Source organism: Salmo trutta, chromosome 13 (genome assembly GCF_901001165.1).
Source record: "Salmo trutta chromosome 13, fSalTru1.1, whole genome shotgun sequence".
Classification (NCBI taxonomy): domain Eukaryota; kingdom Metazoa; phylum Chordata; class Actinopteri; order Salmoniformes; family Salmonidae; genus Salmo; species Salmo trutta.
In genome coordinates, this window is record NC_042969.1 from 22,579,429 (window position 1) to 22,600,417 (window position 20,989).

The 20,989-nt window shown below is 41.4% G+C and overlaps 1 protein-coding gene across 1 annotated transcript; it reads left to right on the forward strand.

The window, feature by feature from the left end:
• The first annotated feature begins 512 nt into the window (after positions 1-512).
• LOC115205455 (F-BAR and double SH3 domains protein 1-like) lies at positions 513-20,900 on the forward strand. Its single transcript, XM_029771447.1, has 8 exons — positions 513-779; positions 4,225-4,322; positions 4,776-4,821; positions 6,289-6,362; positions 6,623-6,767; positions 9,584-9,720; positions 20,168-20,230; positions 20,557-20,900. The coding sequence occupies exons 1-7, from the start codon at positions 663-665 to the stop codon at positions 20,220-20,222; spliced, it is 672 nt and encodes a 223-aa protein (XP_029627307.1). The 5' UTR covers positions 513-662; the 3' UTR covers positions 20,223-20,230; positions 20,557-20,900.
• The last annotated feature ends 89 nt before the right edge of the window (positions 20,901-20,989 follow it).

A 20,989-nucleotide genomic window follows, 5' to 3' on the forward strand; every position in this document is an offset into this window, starting at 1 on the left:
TAAACAATAACGATACTCAAATTGACTGGCCATCTCGGCAAAAAATATGATTTGACATTTGTTCAGGTACAGACTCCCACTCTTTTCTGTACTTCTGGCTGTACAATTTTGATTGAGACATGTTGATTGATGTTGTAAGTTCTGTTCAAGATCAAACATTCGTGACCAACTATATTCGTTGGCTTTGGCTTGTCGAACACGCACTACTGTTGCTGCAGTCAGCCAACAATGATTTGCTATTTGCTGAAATTGCTGCTGGCTGTGCACGAGCTGAGCGCCTGTTGTTGACGTCACTCACAATGCACTTTTGCAGCCAGGCACGTGTGTTGTGACTGAGTGTGAGACAGATAAAATAGTTTTTGTGTCATTTAGAGGGGAAATGCATGCATTTTAGAGTTTGAGTCACTTTTCAAAAGTTGCTAAAAGTTCAAAATACATTTTGGAAAGTAGCTAAATTTGTTGCTAGGTGCTGTTTGAAAAAAAAAGTTGCCAGGGTAGTCTGAAAAGTTGCTAAATCTAGCAACAAAATTGCTAAATTGGCATCACTGGTGGCTACTGGCGATCAAAAGTGAAACTCTTGGAGGACAGCATTATAAGTGCCCGCTAGGTGGCACTATTCCATTAGGGGGGGTTGGAGCATGTAAAACAGCTAGTCCAACGTAATGCTCCACCTACCTAGAGATGCTTTAGTGTGTCAAAAGCATTCGGGAAGTAGGCTATTGGGCTACAATAAAAAGGAGACACTAAAGTATCCGAAAATGCAACCTCCTCCCAGAAAGGTAAGAATTTTACAAGAATTTGCAATAACAACTTACATTTGTTTAACTTCACAATTATGTCAAACGACATGAACTGTGGCAAGTGGCAATGCTATAGAGAGGTTGAAATACGTTGAAAGTACCTCCGACATCTCTATTCTATTTTAATTTCCCACAATTGTGAAGTTTCTGAAAATTTAAGTTGTTATTGCGAATTATTTCACAAGAGGTCAACTGTTTAATAGAACATGTCTAGAAAAGTCTACTCCTGTGAAGTAGTCTTAACTTGAACTTGGTCGTTTTCACTTGTGGCATTTTCGTAGGTTCCAAGTAATGATGTCAGCATCCTTATGATGCTCAACGCACATTTTGCACCATTAATTCTGCTATTGCTTATATTCTAATGTCCACAATAACACAGAGAGAAAGAGAGCGATAGAGAGTTAATGAATTAACATAGTGCATGTACAGGCTAAGTGGCTACTAGTTCTCTGATGTTGCAGACTCTGACCTTCAGACGGAAGTCTTCAGCTGATGTACCCAGAGGCGGACTGTGACAAAAATTCAGCACTGGCATTTAAGCCACATCGCCTCGCCCTCACCCCCATAAATATCATATACCCCTAAACATTTTTTAGAACCGCCCCTGTTATTGGTAATGGTGAGAGGTTAGCATGTCTTGTGGGTGTGATCTTTGAGCATCTGTAACTTTCTCACTCATCATTCAGATTTCAGTCATGATTATCCATTAATCATGGTAGCATCCACATTAATGTAGAAGTGTTTAGAAACATATTCTTATTTACAGTAAAAGTGACTCCAAAATCTCACAATGCATTATGTACCATTAATTTCTAATTGGTACAAAATAATCTGAAACACAACCAAAACAAACTGCAAATGCATCCATCATTGGTAGAGTCACAAGCTTGATGTAGTCATTGCATGCTATGAATATGGGACCAGATACTACACTTCATGCTATGAATATGGGACCAGATACTACACTTCATGCTATGAATATGGGACCAGATATACAACTTTTGACAACTTTAATACACATATACAGTTGAAGTCGGAAGTGTACATACACCTTAGCCAACTACATTTAAACTCAGTTTTTCACAATTCCTGACATTTAATCCTAGTAAAAAGTCCCTGTCTTAGGTCAGTTAGGATCACCACTTTATTTTAAGAATGTGAAATGTCAGAATAATAGTAGAGAGAATTATTTATTTCAGCTTTTATTTCTTTCATCACATTCCCAGTGGGTCAGAAGTTTACATACACTCAATTAGTATTTGGTAGCATTGCCTGTAAATTGTTTAACTTGGGTCAAACGTTTTGGGTAGCCTTCCACAAGCTTCCCACAATAAGTTGGGTGAATTTTGGCCCATTCCCCCTGACAGAGCTGGTGTAACGGAATCAGGTTTGTAGGCCTCCTTGCTCGCACACACTTTTTCAGTTCTGCCCACAAATGTTCCATGGGATTGAAGTCAGGGCTTTGCGATGGCCACTCCAATACCTTGACTTTGCTGTCCTTAAGCCATTTTGCCACAACTTTGGAAGTATGCTTGGGGTCATTGTCCATTTGGAAGACCCATTTGCGACCAAGCTTTAACTTCCTGACTGATGTCTTGATGTTGCTTCAATATATCCACATAATTTTCCTCTCTCATGATGCCATCTATTTTATGAAGTGCACCAGTCCCTCCTGGAGAAAAGGACCCCCACAACATGATGCTGCCACCCCCGTGCTTCACGGTTGGTATGGTGTTCTTCGGCTTGCAAGCATCCCTCTTTTTCCTCCGAACATAACGATGGTCATTATGGCCAAACAGTTCTATTTTTGTTTCATCAGACCAGAGGACATTTCTCCAAAAAGTACAATCTTTGTTCCCATGTGCAGTTGCAAACCGTAGTCTGGCTTTTTTATGCCGGTTTTTGAGCAGTGGCTTCTTCCTTGCTGAGCAGCCTTTCAGGTTATGTCGATCTAGGACTCGTTTAACTGTGGATATAGATACTTTCGTACCTGTTTCCTCCAGCATCTTCACAAGGTCCTTTGCTGTTGTTCTGGGATTGATTTGCACTTTTCGCACCAAGGTACGTTCATCTCTAGGAGACAGAAAGCGTCTCCTTCCTGAGCGGTATGACAGCTGCGTGGTCCCATGGTGTTTATACTTGCGTACTATTGTTTGTACAGCAGAACGTGGTACCTTCAGGCATTTGGAAATTGCTCCCAAGGATGAACCAGACTTGTGGAGGTCTACAATTCTTTTTCTGAGAACTTGACTGATTTCTTTCGATTTTCCCATGATGTCAAGCAAAGAGGCACTGAGTTTGAAGGTAGGCCTTGAAATACATCCACAGGTACGCCTCCAATTGACTCAAATGATGTCAATTAGCCTATCAGAAGCTTCTAAAGCCATCACATCATTTACTGGAATTTTACAAGCTGTTTAAAGGCACAGTCAAGTTAGTGTACGTAAACATCTGACCCACTGGAATTGTGATACAGTGAATTATAAGTGAAATAATGTGTCTGTAAACAATTGTTGGAGAAATGACTTATGTCATGCACAAAGTAGATGTCCTAACCGACTTGCCAAAACTATAGTTTGTTAACAAGACATTTGTGGAGTGGTTGAAAAACAAGTTTTAATGACTCCAACCTAAGTGTATGTAAACTTCCGACTTCAACTGTACACTAAGTATACAAAACATTAAGAACACTTTCCATGACAGACTGACCAGGACTGTCACTTGTTAAATCCACTTCAATCAGTGTAGATGCAGGGGAGACAGGTTAAAGAAATATTTTTAAGCCTTGAGACAATTGAGAGATGGATTGAGTATGTGTGCCATTCAGAGGGTTAATGGGCAAGACAAAACAATGTAAGTGCCTTTGAACGGGGTATGGTAGTAGGTGCCAGGCACACTGGTTTCTGTCAAGAACTGCAATGCCGCTGGGTCTTTAATGCTCAAAAGTTTCCAGTGTGTATCAAGAATGGTCCACCACCCAAGGGACATTCAGCCAACTTGACACAACTGTGGGAAGCATTGGAATCAACATGGGCCAACATCCCTGCGGAACGATTTCGACACATTGTAGAGTCCTTACCCCGTGGAATACTACGTAGAAGAAGTGCTGTGATTTCTAAACGGTTCATCCGATATGGATAAGAATTACCTGTAATTAAAGCTGACAGTCTGCACTTAACCTCAGTCATTGTATAATTTCAAATCAAAAGTCCGGGAATACAGAGACAAAACAACAAAACATTTTATCTGTCCCAATACTTTTGGACCTCACTGTAAATTATAATCACTTATTTTTATTGACTGGATAGTTTGTACTGTTTACAACCGCTGTATACCTGTGCACGTGACGAATAAACTTAGATTTTATTTAATCCCGGTGCTGGCCGTTCCTGATACAGGTATGTGTCACTGTTTTGATTGACAGGTGAAGGAGACCCAGCAGGTGAAGATGGCCTTTGCGGAGCAAGTGGGGCGGCTGCAGAGCAAACAGCAGCAGGAGGTAGAACTCCTGGAGGACATCAGGTGTGACCATCCTGTCCCACCCTGCCCCATCCTCCCTACCTGTCTCTGCTATACCCTGACTTACCCTGCATCACCCTACCCCACCCTGGCCCACTGTCCCACCCCCTACCCTACCCTGCTCCTGCTTGTCCCCCCTTGCCCCCATCCTACAGAAGCCTGTGTTTTGTATAATACATACTGTGCATATTTGATAATATTGTGTGTAAGACTCCAGTGTAATCACAACAAGAACCAATAGACACTAACGATGCTGAGTGAAACAGAAGCATTTATGAACACATCTTCAGATGTCTAGCATGTGGTCAGGCCTCCTGGGTGTTTACAGAGGTATATGCTGACTAATGCTCTCTGACAATTATCTCTCGGAGATATATAGATATAGATGATCTAATTACTGCCTGAATGCAGTTCACTGACATATCCTAGATGTGATGTTTATTTTTCTCTGTCCAGGTCCTTCAGTAAACAGCGTGCTGCCATAGAACAAGAGTACAGTCAGGTGAGAGGCCTCCTATAATACTGATGCTGATTGACAAGCCGTGGTCCGGTCCCACTGGGCACACACTGGTTGAATCAACATTGTTTCAACGAAACGTGGAATTGACGTTGAATTGACATCTGTGCCCAGTTGGGTGTATGTCCGTGTCTTATGTTCACCTCTCCAGTGATGGGGGGGACAGTCAACCATGTGATACGACCTTGGGACATCTTGTAGAGTGGCGTATCATTGAGCTGAAATGGGGTTGGAGTATTTGGACACGAACCTGTTCTGAGTGTTTTTGGTAGCATCCTCGCAACAACTATTTTAAGCAACACTCTTACCACCCTCCTCCCCACATTAAAAGCATTACTCAAAGCACTTATCTTGAATGTTTTGAAATGGAACGCATTCAGATATTGATTCAGATATTAGTGAGTATTTCAGGGACCTAGGTGTTGTCCATAAGCAAGGCAGGGGAATACAACCAGAAACAACAGTTATAATTATGTCCCATATTGTACTGTAGTGCTGATGTCCCATTGGATGTTTCCCCATGGAGTTATCCTTGGTGTACGTCATTCTGATAAGATTTACATAATAGGGTGTTTGATAAGCTGATAACTTCATTAAATGTCTGTGGAAATGTCTGCTTTAGATGCACTGAACTGACCCTTTTCCTTTTCTAACATGCCTAGCTGGGTTATATCTACTGTAGTAACTTCCTGTAGTGTCTGACATAAGTGCATTCCTATTGAGTCTCCTATCCACTTGTTGCCCTGGACTTTGAACTTGCCTCTGACCATTGTGGTTTCTAGTTAGTTTCCGTAGTGAAATGAGTGTCCTGTGATGCTGTCCCTTGGTTCTGTTGGTCGTTAACAATGCATTAACATTGGACCTATGGAGTAGGTTTAACAGTTGTAATAATGTTAACCTACACACTCAGACCAGTGTTTTCACCTCAGACCCTTGCACCATGGGGAATGTAGCAGGGTGGCGATGGTGAAACAAGGGCCTGTGAACCAATCCCTCCACATCTGAAAAGTTCAGAATAAAAGTGGTCTGTGGCTTTAGTACTACTGGTGGCTGGCGCGTATCGGCTCTGCTATTTGATGTCTTGGTGAGAAGGAGCCAGTGTGTTTCTGAGCCAAGCTCCTGGATCACTTCTCTGAAGTCAGCAGTGAGTTAATCTGAAACAGGAAGTGAACACTGGATAGGGCTGTTTTCACTGGGGTGTTGATGTTCCACCAGGGGTCTCGAGGGCAGAGCTTCTAGTATTGATTAAAAAAAACTCTGCTTTTCGCTCCAAATCTACATGTTATCCTGTACACAAAAACAAGACATGTTCACTTTAGGCTGGGCCCTGCACTTGCACTCCAAAACAAATTCATATTTATGGGTTACAACAAGGTTTATAAGGTGAATGTCATGAAATATCCTTAATTGTGTTTCCTGTCATCTTTAATAAAACATATCCTTCTCTCTCAGGCCCTCCAGAGGCTGGCCGTACAGTTCCAGAGGAAAGACTGGCAAAGAGGCAAGGGAGACTCTTTGAACTCTGGGTAACCTATCAGAAGCTTGATAGTTTGATCCCACTACATGTTAATGACCTTTTTACTCTCAGCCATTCCAACCCCCATTTTTTGTAAAACAAGTTACATTCAGGGTTTCATAGACATATATGAAGGAAATATCTGTCAAATACTGTAATTATTCATCATTGAAGATGCTCCCGTCACTAATCACACAGTCTAAAATCAGGGGATGCCATAGTGCTGGTGTAGTAACACCGCTCTCTTTCTGTGTGTGTGTATACTGCCAGGAGTGTGTTTGCTGTGTGGAGGTCTCTGATTGAGGCCACGGCACAGAGTGGAGTGTGTCGTCTCACGGCGGCCGACGGATATCGCTCACTCACTGCCGACGCTCTGAAGAGCCTGAGGGCAGCCAAGGAGCTGAAAGCCAAGAGGGTGAGCTGAGCTGTGCAGTGGCTTATTGGAGGATACACTGAAATAATGTATGATCCACATTGCAGTGCAGCCTCGTCTGAGTAACCAGAAAGAAGAAAATGCATGTTTTTAGACAACTAATCTATTTTCACAAAAGCAGTGCAGCATTCACAACTGTACATTTTCTTCATCAGGCTTCACTAAGCTGAGAACATTGTGTAGAAATGGTTTTGGAGTTTTTGGTTTTGTTTGATTTATCTACAGCTTGAACACACACTCACATCAAGCCTACTAGAATTCATCTACTCAGATTTTTAGTAGACCTCCCACATTTTTTTTGGGGGGGGTGCCCTTACTTAAAAAAATAATGACCATAGGGGGATATAGGTTAAAAGAGTGTAGCTTATGATAGCCTCCTTATGAAAATTATTAAATTATGAAACCGGAGCGTGCTGTCTTAAAGAAAAAAAAATCCACTCCAAAACAATATTTTAGTTTTTTTTTCTCCATTAGTCCTCTTGATACAGTCCTAAAAATGTTTTGCATGTCAGCAGTCAAGTTTTCTAGATTATTGGTCTTTCAGGAAGTGTCACTGGCCACATCATGAAAAAATACAAATTAGGTAGATTTTGAGTGGAGTTTTCATGAAGCCCACAATGCCTCCATTCACAAAACCACACAACTCATTACCAGAGGTTTTCTCATGTCATACTTTCACTTTTTCTTGAGGAGGGAAATACATTCTAAGACAATCTAACATAAACAGCCAAAGCGTTTCATTTTCTCTATACCTTATTAGGAAAGGCACCAAATTGATCAGTACTTACTGACGACTTCCTCTCGACCTTTATGCTACTTTGTGGTAGTTGTTGTTAATGACAGAGAATCAAACAAAGCAGGAACGTGAGTCACTTGTTAGCTTTGAAAATATTGTGATCTAAAGGTTACTATTCAAGCAGTGGAAAACCCTGGAAAACCCCTTACACTTGTACAGCCTTGACCTCCACATGCTACATGCACTGTTAAACTACGGACAGTATCTATCATTTAAAACAATGCCTTTTGCACAACGTAACCAGCATTGAATCTATTGGATTTGTTGAATCTGTCAATCTAGAGACAGTTTGACGTACAGTGAGGGAAAAAAGTATTTGATCCCCTGCTGATTTTGTACGTTTGCCCACTGACAAAGAAATGATCAGTCTATAATTTTAATGGTAGGTTTATTTGAACAGTGAGACAGAATAATAACAAAAAAATACAGAAAAAGCATGTCAAAAATGGTATAAATTGATTTGCATGTTAATGAGGGAAATAAGTATTTGACCCCCTCTCAATCAGAAAGATTTCTGGCTCCCAGGTGTCTTTTTTATACAGGTAACGAGCTCAGATTAGAGCACACTCTTAAAGGGAGTGCTCCTAATCTCAGTTTGTTACCTGTATAAAAGACACCTGTCCACAGAAGCAATCAATCAATCAGATTCCAAACTCTCCACCATGGCCAAGACCAAAGAGCTCTCCAAGGATGTCAGGGACAAGATTGTAGACCTACACAAGGCTGGAATGGGCTACAAGACCATCGCCAAGCAGCTTGGTGAGAAGGTGACAACAGTTGGTGCGATTATTCGCAAATGGAAGAAACACAAAAGAACTGTCAATCTTCCTCGGCCTGGGGCTTCATGCAAGATCTCACCTCGTGGAGTTGCAATGATCGTGAGAACGGTGAGGAATCGGCCCAGAACTACACGGAGGATCTTGTCATGATCTCAAGGCAGCTGGGACCATAGTCACCAAGAAAATAATTGGTAACACACTACGCCGTGAAGAACTGAAATCCTGTAGCGCCCGCAAGGTCCCCCTGCTCAAGAAAGCACCTATACATGCCCGTCTGAAGTTTGCCAATGAACATCTGAATGATTCAGAGGACAACTGGGTGAAAGTGTTGTGGTCAGATGAGACCAAAATGGAGCTCTTTGGCATCAACTCAATTCGCCGTGTTTGGAGGAGAAGGAATGCTGCCTATGACCCCAAGAACACAATCCCCACCGTCAAACATGGAGGTGGAAACATTATGCTTTGGGGTGTTTTTCTGCTAAGGGGACAGGACAACTTCACCACATCAGAGGGACGATGGACGGGGCCATGTACCGTCAAATCTTGGGTGAGAACCTCCTTCCCTCAGCCAGGGCATTGAAAATGGGTCGTGGATGGGTATTCCAGCATGACAATGACCAAAACACACGGCCAAGGCAACAAAGGAGTGGCTCAAGAAGAAGAACATTAAGGTCCTGGAGTGGCCTAGCCAGTCTCCAGACCTTAATCCCATAGAAAATCTGTAGAGAGAGCTGAAGGTTCGAGTTGCCAAACGTCAGCCTCGAAACCTTAATGACTTGGAGAAGATCTGCCAAGAGGAGTGGGACAAAATCCCTCCTGAGATGTGTACAAACCTGGTGGCCAACTACAGGAAATGTCTGACCTCTGATTGCCAACAAGGGTTTTGCCACCAAGTACTAAGTCATGTTTTGCAGAGGGGTCAAATACTTATTTCCCTCATTAAAATGCAAATCATTTTATAACATTTTTGACATGTGTTTTTCTGGATTTTTTTGTTGTTATTCTGTCTCACTGTTCAAATAAACCTACCATTAAAATTATAGACTGATAATTTCTTTGTCAGTGGGCAAACGTACAAAATCAGCAGGGGATCAAATACTTTTTTTCCCTCACTGTAGTTTAAATGCAGTGAGTTCCTCCTTCAGTTACCCCTATACGCTGTTCCGTCCATGCATATTGTTGTATTACATTGTAATAATATGATGCGTTGTGTTGCCCTACAGGGTCTAGAGCAGCTGCAGAGGGTACAGGGTGAGGTAGTGGATGCACTACGAGAGCTCCACAAGGTCAAGAAGAGATACTACCAACTGAGTCACATGGCTAACGTGGCCAGGGAGAAAGCTTCTGACGCACAGGCCAAGTAAGTCTGAGTGTGAGCCTGGTCAAAAGTAGTGCTCTATGTAGGGAATAGGTTGATTTGGGAGAGAGTTTCTGTTTTTACGATCAGTGTGCAATATCCATCCATATACTGTATGTTATACCAGGGATGGGCAACTGGCGGCATGCGGCACGCGGTCCCCCTTTTTGTAAACAATTAAAAAGATGAATGAATTAAAATATTTTATTTTTTGGGGGGGACTCAATTGGGGTCTCAACTTACTATTGAGATTTAGAATAATAGAATATACAAGGTGAAATTTCAAAATGTGGTTGTGCATCAGCAGTCACTAAATTAGCCCATATCAGCAACTTTCTTTTAGATTCGTAAATTAATCTAGCCCCAGCTATCTAAACTTTTAGTAAGCATGGTCGAATTACCAACCATTGATCATCAGTTTTCATATTATAAACTGCAAACATTTCTCTCTGCCCCATGGCAAAATGAGTAGAATTGCATGAAAGGAGTTAAAAAATTGCAGGAAATTAACAATCAAACTAAAAACAATCATCTTCGCTGCCACGAGGTTGGCTGCTAAAATGTTTTGCTTGCAAGGTGGGGGTATGGATGTGGGTACGCAGACCCACCAGCCACTGTGGCCCCTCATGATGAGTTCCATTTTTTTTGTGGCTCCCACCCCCATCAAAGTTGCCCATCCCTGTGTTAGACAAAAGCCCAAATGAAACCATATCTATTTTCATTGATTTTCCAGTAATACTCTTACTCTAGCCCTGCTTTGTTCCCATGTGACAGCCTTAAAGATCCAATGCAGACGTTTTTATCTCAATATCAAATTATTTCTGTGTAACAGTGAAGTACCTTACTGTGATCATTTTTTATTAAAATGGCCAAAAATAAACAAAAATAGCTTCTGTGATGTTTTATATACATTTTCAACCTTTCTAATTGTATAGTATCCACAGATTGTGAGCTAAAGATAAAAGCCATTCCTACGAGTATTGTCATATTATTTATTGACTGACCAAATCGCCCAACACCGCTATTTGCAAGGTTCATTTAAGTGAAGGTTGTGATTTTTTTTTTAACCATTCCTGAACCTGTGACTAGCAACAAGCTACATAGGAGCAATACCAGAATAAATGATCTAGTGATTCTGTCTCTTCGCAGCAAGATCTACAGAGCTGAGATTGTTGTATGCCCCATATACAGTGCCCTCGGAAAGTATTCAGACCCCTTGACTTTTTCCACATTTTCTTAGGTTACAGCCTTATTCTAAAATTGATTAAATTGTTTTTTCCCCCTCATCAATATATATACAATACCCCATAATGACCAAGCAAAAACTGTTTAAAAAAAATAAATTAAACTGAAATATCACATTTACATAAGTATTCAGACCCTTTACTCAGAACTTTGTTGAAGCACCTTTGGCAGCGATTACAGCCTCGAGTCTTCTTGGGTATGACGCTACAAGCTTGGCACACCTGTATTTGGGGAGTTTATCCCATTCTTCTCTGCAGATCCTCTCAAGCTCTGTCAGGTTGGATGGGGAGCGTCGCTGCACAGCTATTTTCAGGTCTCTCTAGAGATGTTCGATTAGGTTCAAGTCCAGGTTCTGGCTGGGCCACTCAAGACATTCAGAGACTTGTCCCGAAGCCACTCCTGCGTTGTCTTGACTGTGTGCTTAGGGTCGTTATCCTGTTGGAAGGTGAACCTTCGCCCAAATCCGAGGTACTGAGCGCTCTGGAGCAGGTTTTCATCAAGGATCTCTCTGTACTTTGCTCCGTTCATCTTTGCCTCCATGCTGACTAGTCTCCCAGTCCCTGCCGCTGAAAAACATCCCCACAGCATGATGCTGCCAACACCATGCTTCACCGTAGGGATGGTGGCAGGTTTCCTCCAGACGTGACACTAGACATTCAGGCCAAAGAGTTCAATCTTGGTTTCATCATACCAGAAAATCTTGTTCTCATGATCTGAGACTCTTTAGGTGCCTTTTGCCATACTCCAAGCGGGCTGTTATGTGCCTTTTACTGAGGAGTGGTTTCCGTCTGGTCACTCTACCATAAAGGCCTGATTTGATGGGATGCTGCAGAGATGGTTGTCCTTCTGGAAGGTTCTCCCATCTCCACAGAGGAACTCTAGAGCTCTGTCAGATTGACCATTGGGTTCTTGGTCACCTCCCTGACAAAGGCCCTTCTCCCCCGACGGCTCAATTGGAAGAGTCTTGGTGGCTCCAAACTTCATCCATTTAAGAATGAGGAGGCCATTGTGTTTCTTCGGGACCTTCAATGCTGCTGAAATGTTTTGGTACCCTTCCCCAGACCTGTGCCTCGACACAATCCTGTCTTGGAGCTCTACGAACAATTTCTTCGACCTCATGGCTTGGTTTTTGCTCTGACGTGCACTGTCAACTGTGGGACCTTATATAGACAGGTGTGTGCCTTTCCAAATAATTTCCAATCAATTTAATTTACCAATGAAGACTCCAATGAAGTTGAAGAAACATCAGGATGATCAATGGAAAAGGATGCATCTGAGCTCAATTTCGAGTCTCGTAGCAAAGGGTCTGAATACTTATGTAAATAAGGTATTTCTGTTTTTTATTTGTTATAAATTTGTAAAAAACTGTTTTTGCTTTGTCTTTGTGGGATATTGTGTGTTGATTGCTGAGACTTATTTTTTTTTACATTTAATCCATTTTAGAATAAGGCTGTAACATACAAAATGTGTAAAAAGTGAATACTTTCTGTTGGTGGCAAGAATTTTGTATATTAATTTAAATTGAAAAACTCTAAGTGTTGAGTGTTGAATCAAGTGTTGGTTTTTTGTAACCAGTTCTTAAACCATGTGCCATGGAATCGGTAAATTGAAAATCTCTTCCCATTTATTTTGCAACCTGCATGGCGCAGCTGTCAACATGTTGGTCCTCAAATGAAACCGGTATATTTTTCTATTTTTTCCATTGCTACAGAATCTTATCTATTTTTGCAAACTTTCTATTGAAATTTGATTGTGTTAATTTAATTTATATTTTTGAGATGTGAATACCAAGTATGTCTACTTCACCTTCCGCCCATTTTATTGGTAAACTACAAATGACATGTTATTTTATTTGTCACATGCGCCAAATAAGACAGGTGTAGAGGTAGTGTAAACACTGTCTTTTAACGATCCAATACGTAATATGGTACACTTGTCATAATTAGGTTTTAGTCCAGAGAGGCTAAAAAAGCGATCAAGGTCTTCAATGTGCAGGGGTCCCGATTGCAGACTTTAGAAAAAGACTTGATTCATCGGCATAAATTGACACTTTTTTTTGTTTTTATGCCCTGAATTTCTAACCCCTTGATGTTTTGTTGGATCTAATTTTAATAGCTAGCATTCAATGCCCATTATAAATAGATATGGAGACAACTGACAGCCTTGTTTTACTCCTCTTAAAAGCTCAATACTTTCTGAGAAGTACCATTATTTACTATTTTGCATCTGGGGTTGCTGTACATAACTTTAACCTATTGTATAAGAGATTCACCGAAATTAAAGTAGCCGTACTTTTATCAAACGCCTTTTAAAAATTTGCTATGAAGACCAGGCCTGGTATCTTGATGTTTCATAATGTTCAATTGTTTCAAGTAATTGTCGTATATTCTCATCCAATATATTGTCCATGTAAAAACATAGTATCAGGATGAACAATATCTGGTCAAACTTTTTTATTCTATGTGCTATGCATTTCGCCAGATTTGTGTAAGAGGCCTCGCAGTTTTTAAATGGACTGGATCTTTATACTACCACCTGTGTCCTGTTTTAGTAGTTAATGAAATCAGACCTTCTTGTTGAGTACCTGAAAGTCTACCATTTCTTTTCCAATATCCCGTCCACGTGGAAAATTCTGTACGAGTTATATGGTTGCCAATTAGATGGTGTCGCATTCGGTCTCTTATTAATCCCTTTTTAAACTGTTGATGCCAGCAAGATTGAGACCAGGAAGTAATCAATACAGCTAGCTTGATTAACCTCCTCCATGTATATCTCACTAGGTCAGGATTTCCACCTCCATATATCCACTAGTTCTAATGTATCCATGATCTTCATGATCTCCTTAACTGCTTGAGGGTGATTTGTAGTGTGTGATTAACTTACGATTATCATAATCTCCCACCATAATAATAGATTAATTTGTTGCTTGTGAGCTCAGTAGATTAATATATACACTGCCAAAACAATAAAGGGAACACTTAAACAACACAATGTAACTCCAAGTCAATCACACTTCTGTGAAATCAACTGTCCACTTAGGAAGCACACTGATTGACAATAAATGTCACATGCTGTTGTGCAAAGGAATAGACAACAGGTGGGAAATTATAGACAATTAGCAAGACACCCCAATAAAGGAGTGGTTCTGCAGGTGGGGACCACAGACCACTTCTCAGTTCCTATGCTTCCTGGCTGATGTTTTGGGTCACTTTTGAATGCTGGCGGTGCCTTTCACTCTAGTGGTAGTGCAGCTCATCCAGAATAGCACATCAATGCGAGCTGTGGCAAGAAGGTTTGCTGTGTCTGTCAGCGTAGTGTCCCAGAGCATGGAGGCGCTACCAGGAGACAGGCCAGTACATCAGGAGACGTGGAGGAGGCCGTAGGAGGGCAAACAACCCAGCAGCAGGACCGCTACCCTCCGACTTTGTGCAAGGAGGAGCAGGAGAAGCACTGTCAGAGCCCTGCAAAAATGACCTCCAGCAGGCCACAAATGTGCATGTGTCTGCTCAAACGGTCAGAAACAGACTCCCATGAGGGTGGTATGAGGGCCCCGACGTCCACAGGTGGGGGTTGTGCTTACAGCCCAACACCGTGCAGGACGTTTGGCATTTGCCAGAGAACACCAAGATTGGCAAATTCGCCACTGGCGCCCTGTGCTCTTCACAGATGAAAGCAGGTTCACACTGAGCACGTGACAGAGTCTGGAGACGCCGTGGAGAACGTTCTGCTGCCTGCAACATCCTCCAGCATGACCGGTTTGGCGGTGGGTCAGTCATGGTGTGGGGTGGCATTTCTTTGGGGGGGCCGCACAGCCCTCCATGTGCCTCGCCAGAGGTAGCCTGACTGCCATTAGGTACCGAGATGAGATCCTCAGACCCCTTGTGAGACCATTTGCTGGTGCGGTGTGCCCTGGGTTCCTCCTAATGCAAGACAATGCTAGATGTCATGTGGCTGGTGTGTCAGCAGTTCCTGCAAGAGGAAGGCATTGATGCTATGGACTGGCCCGCCCGTTCCCCAGACCTGAATCCAATTGAGCACAATCTGGGACATCATGTCTCGCTCCATCCACCAATGCCACGTTGCACACCAAGACTGTCCAGGAGTTGGCGGATGCTTTAGTCCAGGTCTGGGAGGAGATAGCCCTCAAGAGACCATCCGCCACCTCATCAGGAGCATGCCCAGGCATTGTAGGGAGGTCATACAGGCCGTGGAGGCCACACACACTACTGAGCCTCATTTGACTTGTTTTAAGGACATTACATCAAGTTGGATCAGCCTGTAGAGGGGTTTTCCACTTTATTCTGAGTGTGACTCCAATCCAGACCTCCATGGGTTGATAATTGGATTTCCATTGATTATTTTGTGTGTGATTTTGTTGTAAGCACATTCAACTATGTAAAGAAAAAAGTATTTAATAAGATTATTTCTTTCATTCAGATCTAGGATGTGTTGTTTAAGGTGTTCCCTTTATTTTTTTTGAGCAGTATATATTTCGAAGGAGTGTGGATCATCATTATTTGGGCCCATATAGATTAATTAGACATATCTGTTTTGGTCCAATAGCCTATTTAAAATAACGATCTCCTTGAGGATCTGTTTGCACAGTTTGCAAAATCGGATCAAAATGTGTATTAATTAGTATAATCACCCCTTTTGAGTTCTTCTTTGCCCTGACAATAATATATTCTCCCTCCCAGTCCTTTTTCCACCCAACCTCATCTATATTGTAGAGGGGTTTCCTTAACATAGATACTATATTCTTTCAGCCAGGTAAAATGGATCATCTTTTTTTATTATATGCTAAGCCTAACATTGTAACTGGCTATACTTATTTCCCCTCTTACCATAATGATACCAATTGTTTCAATTATACTTACCACAACCAATAGTTGTATACTTACCATTAAAAAGCACCATGATGATTAAGTGTCCATATAGCTGTACAATAATATTTGCAACTGTTAAGCATACTGTAAGCTGCAACTTTGTAAACCACCAATTGTCCTAACAGTCCACCCACTAAAACGTCCCCCCATATCTAGGTCTATTGTCACTAAGACCATCTCCCTGACTCGTGACACACCTTTGCGTCCTAAGGCAAACCCTTGGCCGTCAATTGGCGTACACCAGAGGGAAATATCGGCAGTCCCATGAAAACATAATTCAATACTGCCACTAACACATTCAAAGCCCCGTAGGTCTATTGTATATCTATGAGGGTGCTTTAAGAGAACTAACCAAATAACATGGAAAACAGTCAGAAAATATTAATAGAAATAATAACAGCACAATATTATAAATGAATGCTCATATTTAGAAGGTCCTAGCAAGGCTATAAGCATGGCATCCCAGCCTGCTCAGTTCATTGGATCCACATTTTTTTTAAAGAGAAAACAACCTAAATATACAGTTGAAGTTGGAAGTTTACATACACCTTCGCCAAATACATTTAAACTCAGTTTTCACAATCCCTGACATTTAATCCTAGTAAAAATTCCCTGTTTTAGGTCAGTTAAGATTACCACTTTATTTTTAGAATGTGAAATGTCAGAATAATAGTTGAGAGAAGGATTTATTTCAGCTTTTATTTCTTCATCACATTCCCAGTGGGATCCAGAAGTTGACATACCTCCATTAGTATTTGGTAGCAGTGCCCTTTAATTGTTTAACTTAGCCCTTCCACAAGCTTCCCACAATAAATTGGGTGAATTTTGGCCCATTCCCTCCTGACAGAGCTGGTGTAACAGTCAGGTGTTGTAGGCTTCCTTTCTTGCACATGCTTTTTCCAGTTCTGCCCACACATTTTCTATAGGTTGAGTCAGGGCTTTGTGATTGGCCACTCCAATACCTACTTGTGTTGTCCTTAAGCCATTTTGCCCAACTTTGGAAGTATGCTTGGGTGTCCTTGTTCATTTGGAAGACCCATTTGCCACCAAGCTTTAACTTCCGCGATTTGATGTCTTGAGATGTGTGCTCAATATATCCACATAATTTTCCTGTCTCAATGATGCCATCTATTTTGTGAAGTGCACCAGTCCCTCCTGCAGCAAAGCACCCCCACAACATGATGCTGCCACCCCTGGGCTTCACGGTTGGGATGGTGTTCTTCGGCTTGCAAGCCTCCCCTTTTTCCTCCAAACATAACAATGGTCATTATGGCCAAACAGTTCTATTTTTGTTTCATCAGAGCAGAGGACATTTCTCCAAAAAGAGAGAAAAGATCTTTGTCCCCATGTGCAGTTGCAAACGGTAGTCTGGCGGGTTTTTGGAGCAGTGGCTTCTTTCCTTGCTGAGCGGCCTTTCAGGTTATGTTGATATAGGGCTCGTTTTACTGTGGATATAGATACTTTGTACCTGTTTCCTCCAGCATCTTCACAAGGTCCTTTGCTGTTGTTCTGGGATTGATTTGCACTTTTCCGCACCAAAGTACGTTCATCTCTAGGAGACAGAACGCGTCTTCTTCCTGAGCGGTATGACGGCTGCGTGTCCCATGCTGTTTATACTTGCATACTATTGTTTGTACAGATGAAGCTGGTACCTTCAGGGCGTTTGGAAATTGCTCCCAAGGATGAAACCAGACTTGTGGAGGTCTACAAATTATTGTTCTGAAGTCTTGACTGATTTCTTCGATTTTCCCATGAGTCAAGCAAAGAGGCACTGAGTTTGAAGGTTGGCCTTGAAATACATCCACAGATACACCTCCAATCGCACAAATGATGTCAATTAGCCTATCAGAAGCTTCTAAAGCCATGACATAATTTTCTGGAATTTACAAGCTGTTTAAAAGGCACAGTCAACTTAGTGGCATGTTAACTTCTGACCCACTGGAATTGTGATACAGTGAATTGTAAGTGAAATAATATGTCTGTAAACAATTGTTTGGAAAATGACTTGTGTCATGCACAAAGTAGATGTCCTAACCGACTTGCCAAAACTATAGTTTGTTAACAAGACATTTGTGGAATGGTTGAAAAACAAGTTTTAATGACTCCAACCTAAGTGTATGTGAAGTTCCGACTTCAACTGTATATCGGAAGACCAGTTCTTTATGTCCATTACATGCTAGACAATATATGTTTTATTCTGAGAAAAAAGCAACATTGATTTCAACGGCTGCCATTAAACATTTGTCTTAGCATTACACTATCCATAAAGGAATACCTAGGTTTAACTTACAAGCAATACTTTTTGCTAGGACTGTCTGGGAGGGATCTAAGTGGGGGAGGGGAAAATCGAAAACTAGCTGTTATTGCAGAGAGGGTTTGGAACTACCATTCTTATTGATCTATTAACTAATATACAGTGGCTTGCTTATTCACCCCCCTTGGCATTTTTCCTATTTTATTGCCTTATAACCTGGAATTAAAATAGATTTTTTTGGGGGTTGTATCATTTGATTTACACAACATGCCTACCACTTTGAAGATGCAAAATATTTTTTATTGTGAAACAAACAAGAAATAAGACAAAAGAATGGAAAACTTCAGCGTGCATAACTATTCACCTGCCCTTAAAGTCAATACTTTGTAGAGCCACCTATTGCAACAATTATAGCTGCAAGTCTCTTGGGGTATGTCTCTATAAGCTTGGCACATCTAGCCACCAGGATTTTTGCCCATTATTCAAGGCAAAACTTCTCCAGCTCCTTCAAGTTGGATGGGTTCCACTGGTGTAGCAGCAATCTTTAAGTCATACCACAGATTCTCAATTGGATTGAGGTCTGGGCTTTACTAGGCCATTCCAATACATTTAAATGTTTCCCCTTAAACCACTCTAGTGTTGCTTTAGAGCAGTATGCTTAGGGTCATTGGGGGTCAGCATGATGCTGCCTATACCAGGCTTCACTGTGGGGATGATGTTTCTCGGGGTGATGAGAGGTGTTGGGTTTGCCCCAGATATAGCATTTTCCTTATGGCCAAAAAGCTACATTTTATTCTCATCTGACCAGAGTACTTTCTTCCATATGTTTGGGGAGTCTCCCACATGCCTTTTGGTGAACACCAACGTTTTCCTTATTTTTTTCTTTAAGCAATGGCTCTTTTTGGCCACTCTTCCATAAGCCCATCTCTATGGAGTGTAATGGCTTAAAGTGATCCTATGGACAGATACTCCAATCTCCGCTGTGGAGCTTTGCAGCTCCTTCATGGTTATCGTTGGTCTCTTTGTTGCCTCTGATTAATGCCCTCCTTGCCTGGGTCTGTTGAGTTTTGGTGGGCGGCCCTCTCTTGGCAGGATTTGTTGTGGTGCCATATTCTTAAAAATGTGTATTAATGGATTTAATGGTGCTCTGTGGGATGTTCAAAAGTTTCGGATATTTTTTTATAACCCAACCCTGATCTGTACTTCTCCACAACTTTGTCCCCGACCTGTTGGAGAGCTCCTTGGTCTTCATGGTGCCGCTTGCTTGGTGGTGCCTCTTGCTTAGTGGTGTTGCAGACTCTGGGGCCTTTCAGAACAGGTGTGTGTATATATACTGAGATCATGTGACAGATCATGTGACACTTAGATTGGCACACAGGTGGACTTTATTTAACTAATTATGTGACTTCTGAAGGTAATTGGTTGCACCAGATCTTAATTAGGGGCTTCATCGTAAAGGGGTGAATACATGTACACACACCACTTTTCCGTTTTTGTATTTTTTGTATTTTTTGAAGAAGTAATTTTTTTCATTTCACTTCACCAATTTGGACTATTTGTGTATGTCCATTACATGAAATCTAATAAAAATCCATTTAAATTACAGGTTTAATGCAACAAAATAGGAAAAAACGCCAAGGGGGATGAATACTTTTGCAAGGCACTGTACCACCTGGTTGTCACCATGGAGACCAAAACTCCATCCCACCAAAACCGGCTGAAATTTGACGTGGTCTTTCAACACCTCTTACTCTAAAAGGGCATTATCATAATTTTCACAATTTCACAGTATTGTTCCAAACCTCATAGTGTGGAAATATATAGAACACACAGGAAAATCTAGTTTTTAACTGAAACCCATGGCCTTTAAGGCTACTTAAATTATCATAATCTGAGAGGGAGCAGGTAGTGGCATGTTAAATGTTCTGTAAACCTGTATCATTGCATTTTAGTTCAGATACGTGGTTGAAATGCATATTTTATGTCTATCGATTATTATTTATAATAATGTCATTAAGGTCTTGGTTTGATTATTTATATCACGTGCCCATGTGACCTTTTTCAGATTCAAAAGAGTGACCATGGAATTTTCCATTTTAGGACAGGCTTGCAGAAAATGAGTTCAAAGGTAGGCTGACACATGAAGCTCTGTAGGCTGAAGTACCCCACCTACCGCCACATAAGTGGCACCTGGCTAGTTAGCACACATAGAGTACACATATTTCTGAAAGGGCAAATCGTGTTTTATCCGTTATATGCTTTACTATGAAGAAATGTCTTCAATAAATATGTAGGAATAATGCAGTTGCGTTTTTGATATTGTACTCTTCTTAGTCACCTTGCACTTAGCCTATTGATTACCTATCAATCAAACACATTTGATAGTAGTAATTGATTGTAATAATGAAACATATTTATATCCTCTACTCACTCCTCCCTGTAACCCTTGTCCAGCTGAATACCAGGCTGAGGGAGTGTGACCAGAGACTGACAGAGGTGCGTAATGAGTACCTTCTGACACTGTCTGCCATCAACCTCATCACCAGTACACTACACTGCAGAGCTGCCTGCCATCATGATGGTAAGACCACTGGCATCTCCTAACGGCTTACGCATGTCTCTCTGGATTCTCATCATGAGGCTGTCATAAGACTGAACACATTGCATAGTCCCCTCAGACGTACCTCCTGTCAGTTATAAAACCTCCCTTTGTGTTTGGGATGAGTCAGTGCTAGTTGACATCATTTCCTGTCCCATTGTGGTTGTCTTAGCTGTAGAGTGGAGAGCGTAAACTACACAGAAATTAACCCAAATAGGAAATCCTCAAATGTTCCTTTTTGGCTTTTTACCTTGCAAAGTAATCAGGTGAGTCAAAGTTCAGCTCAGT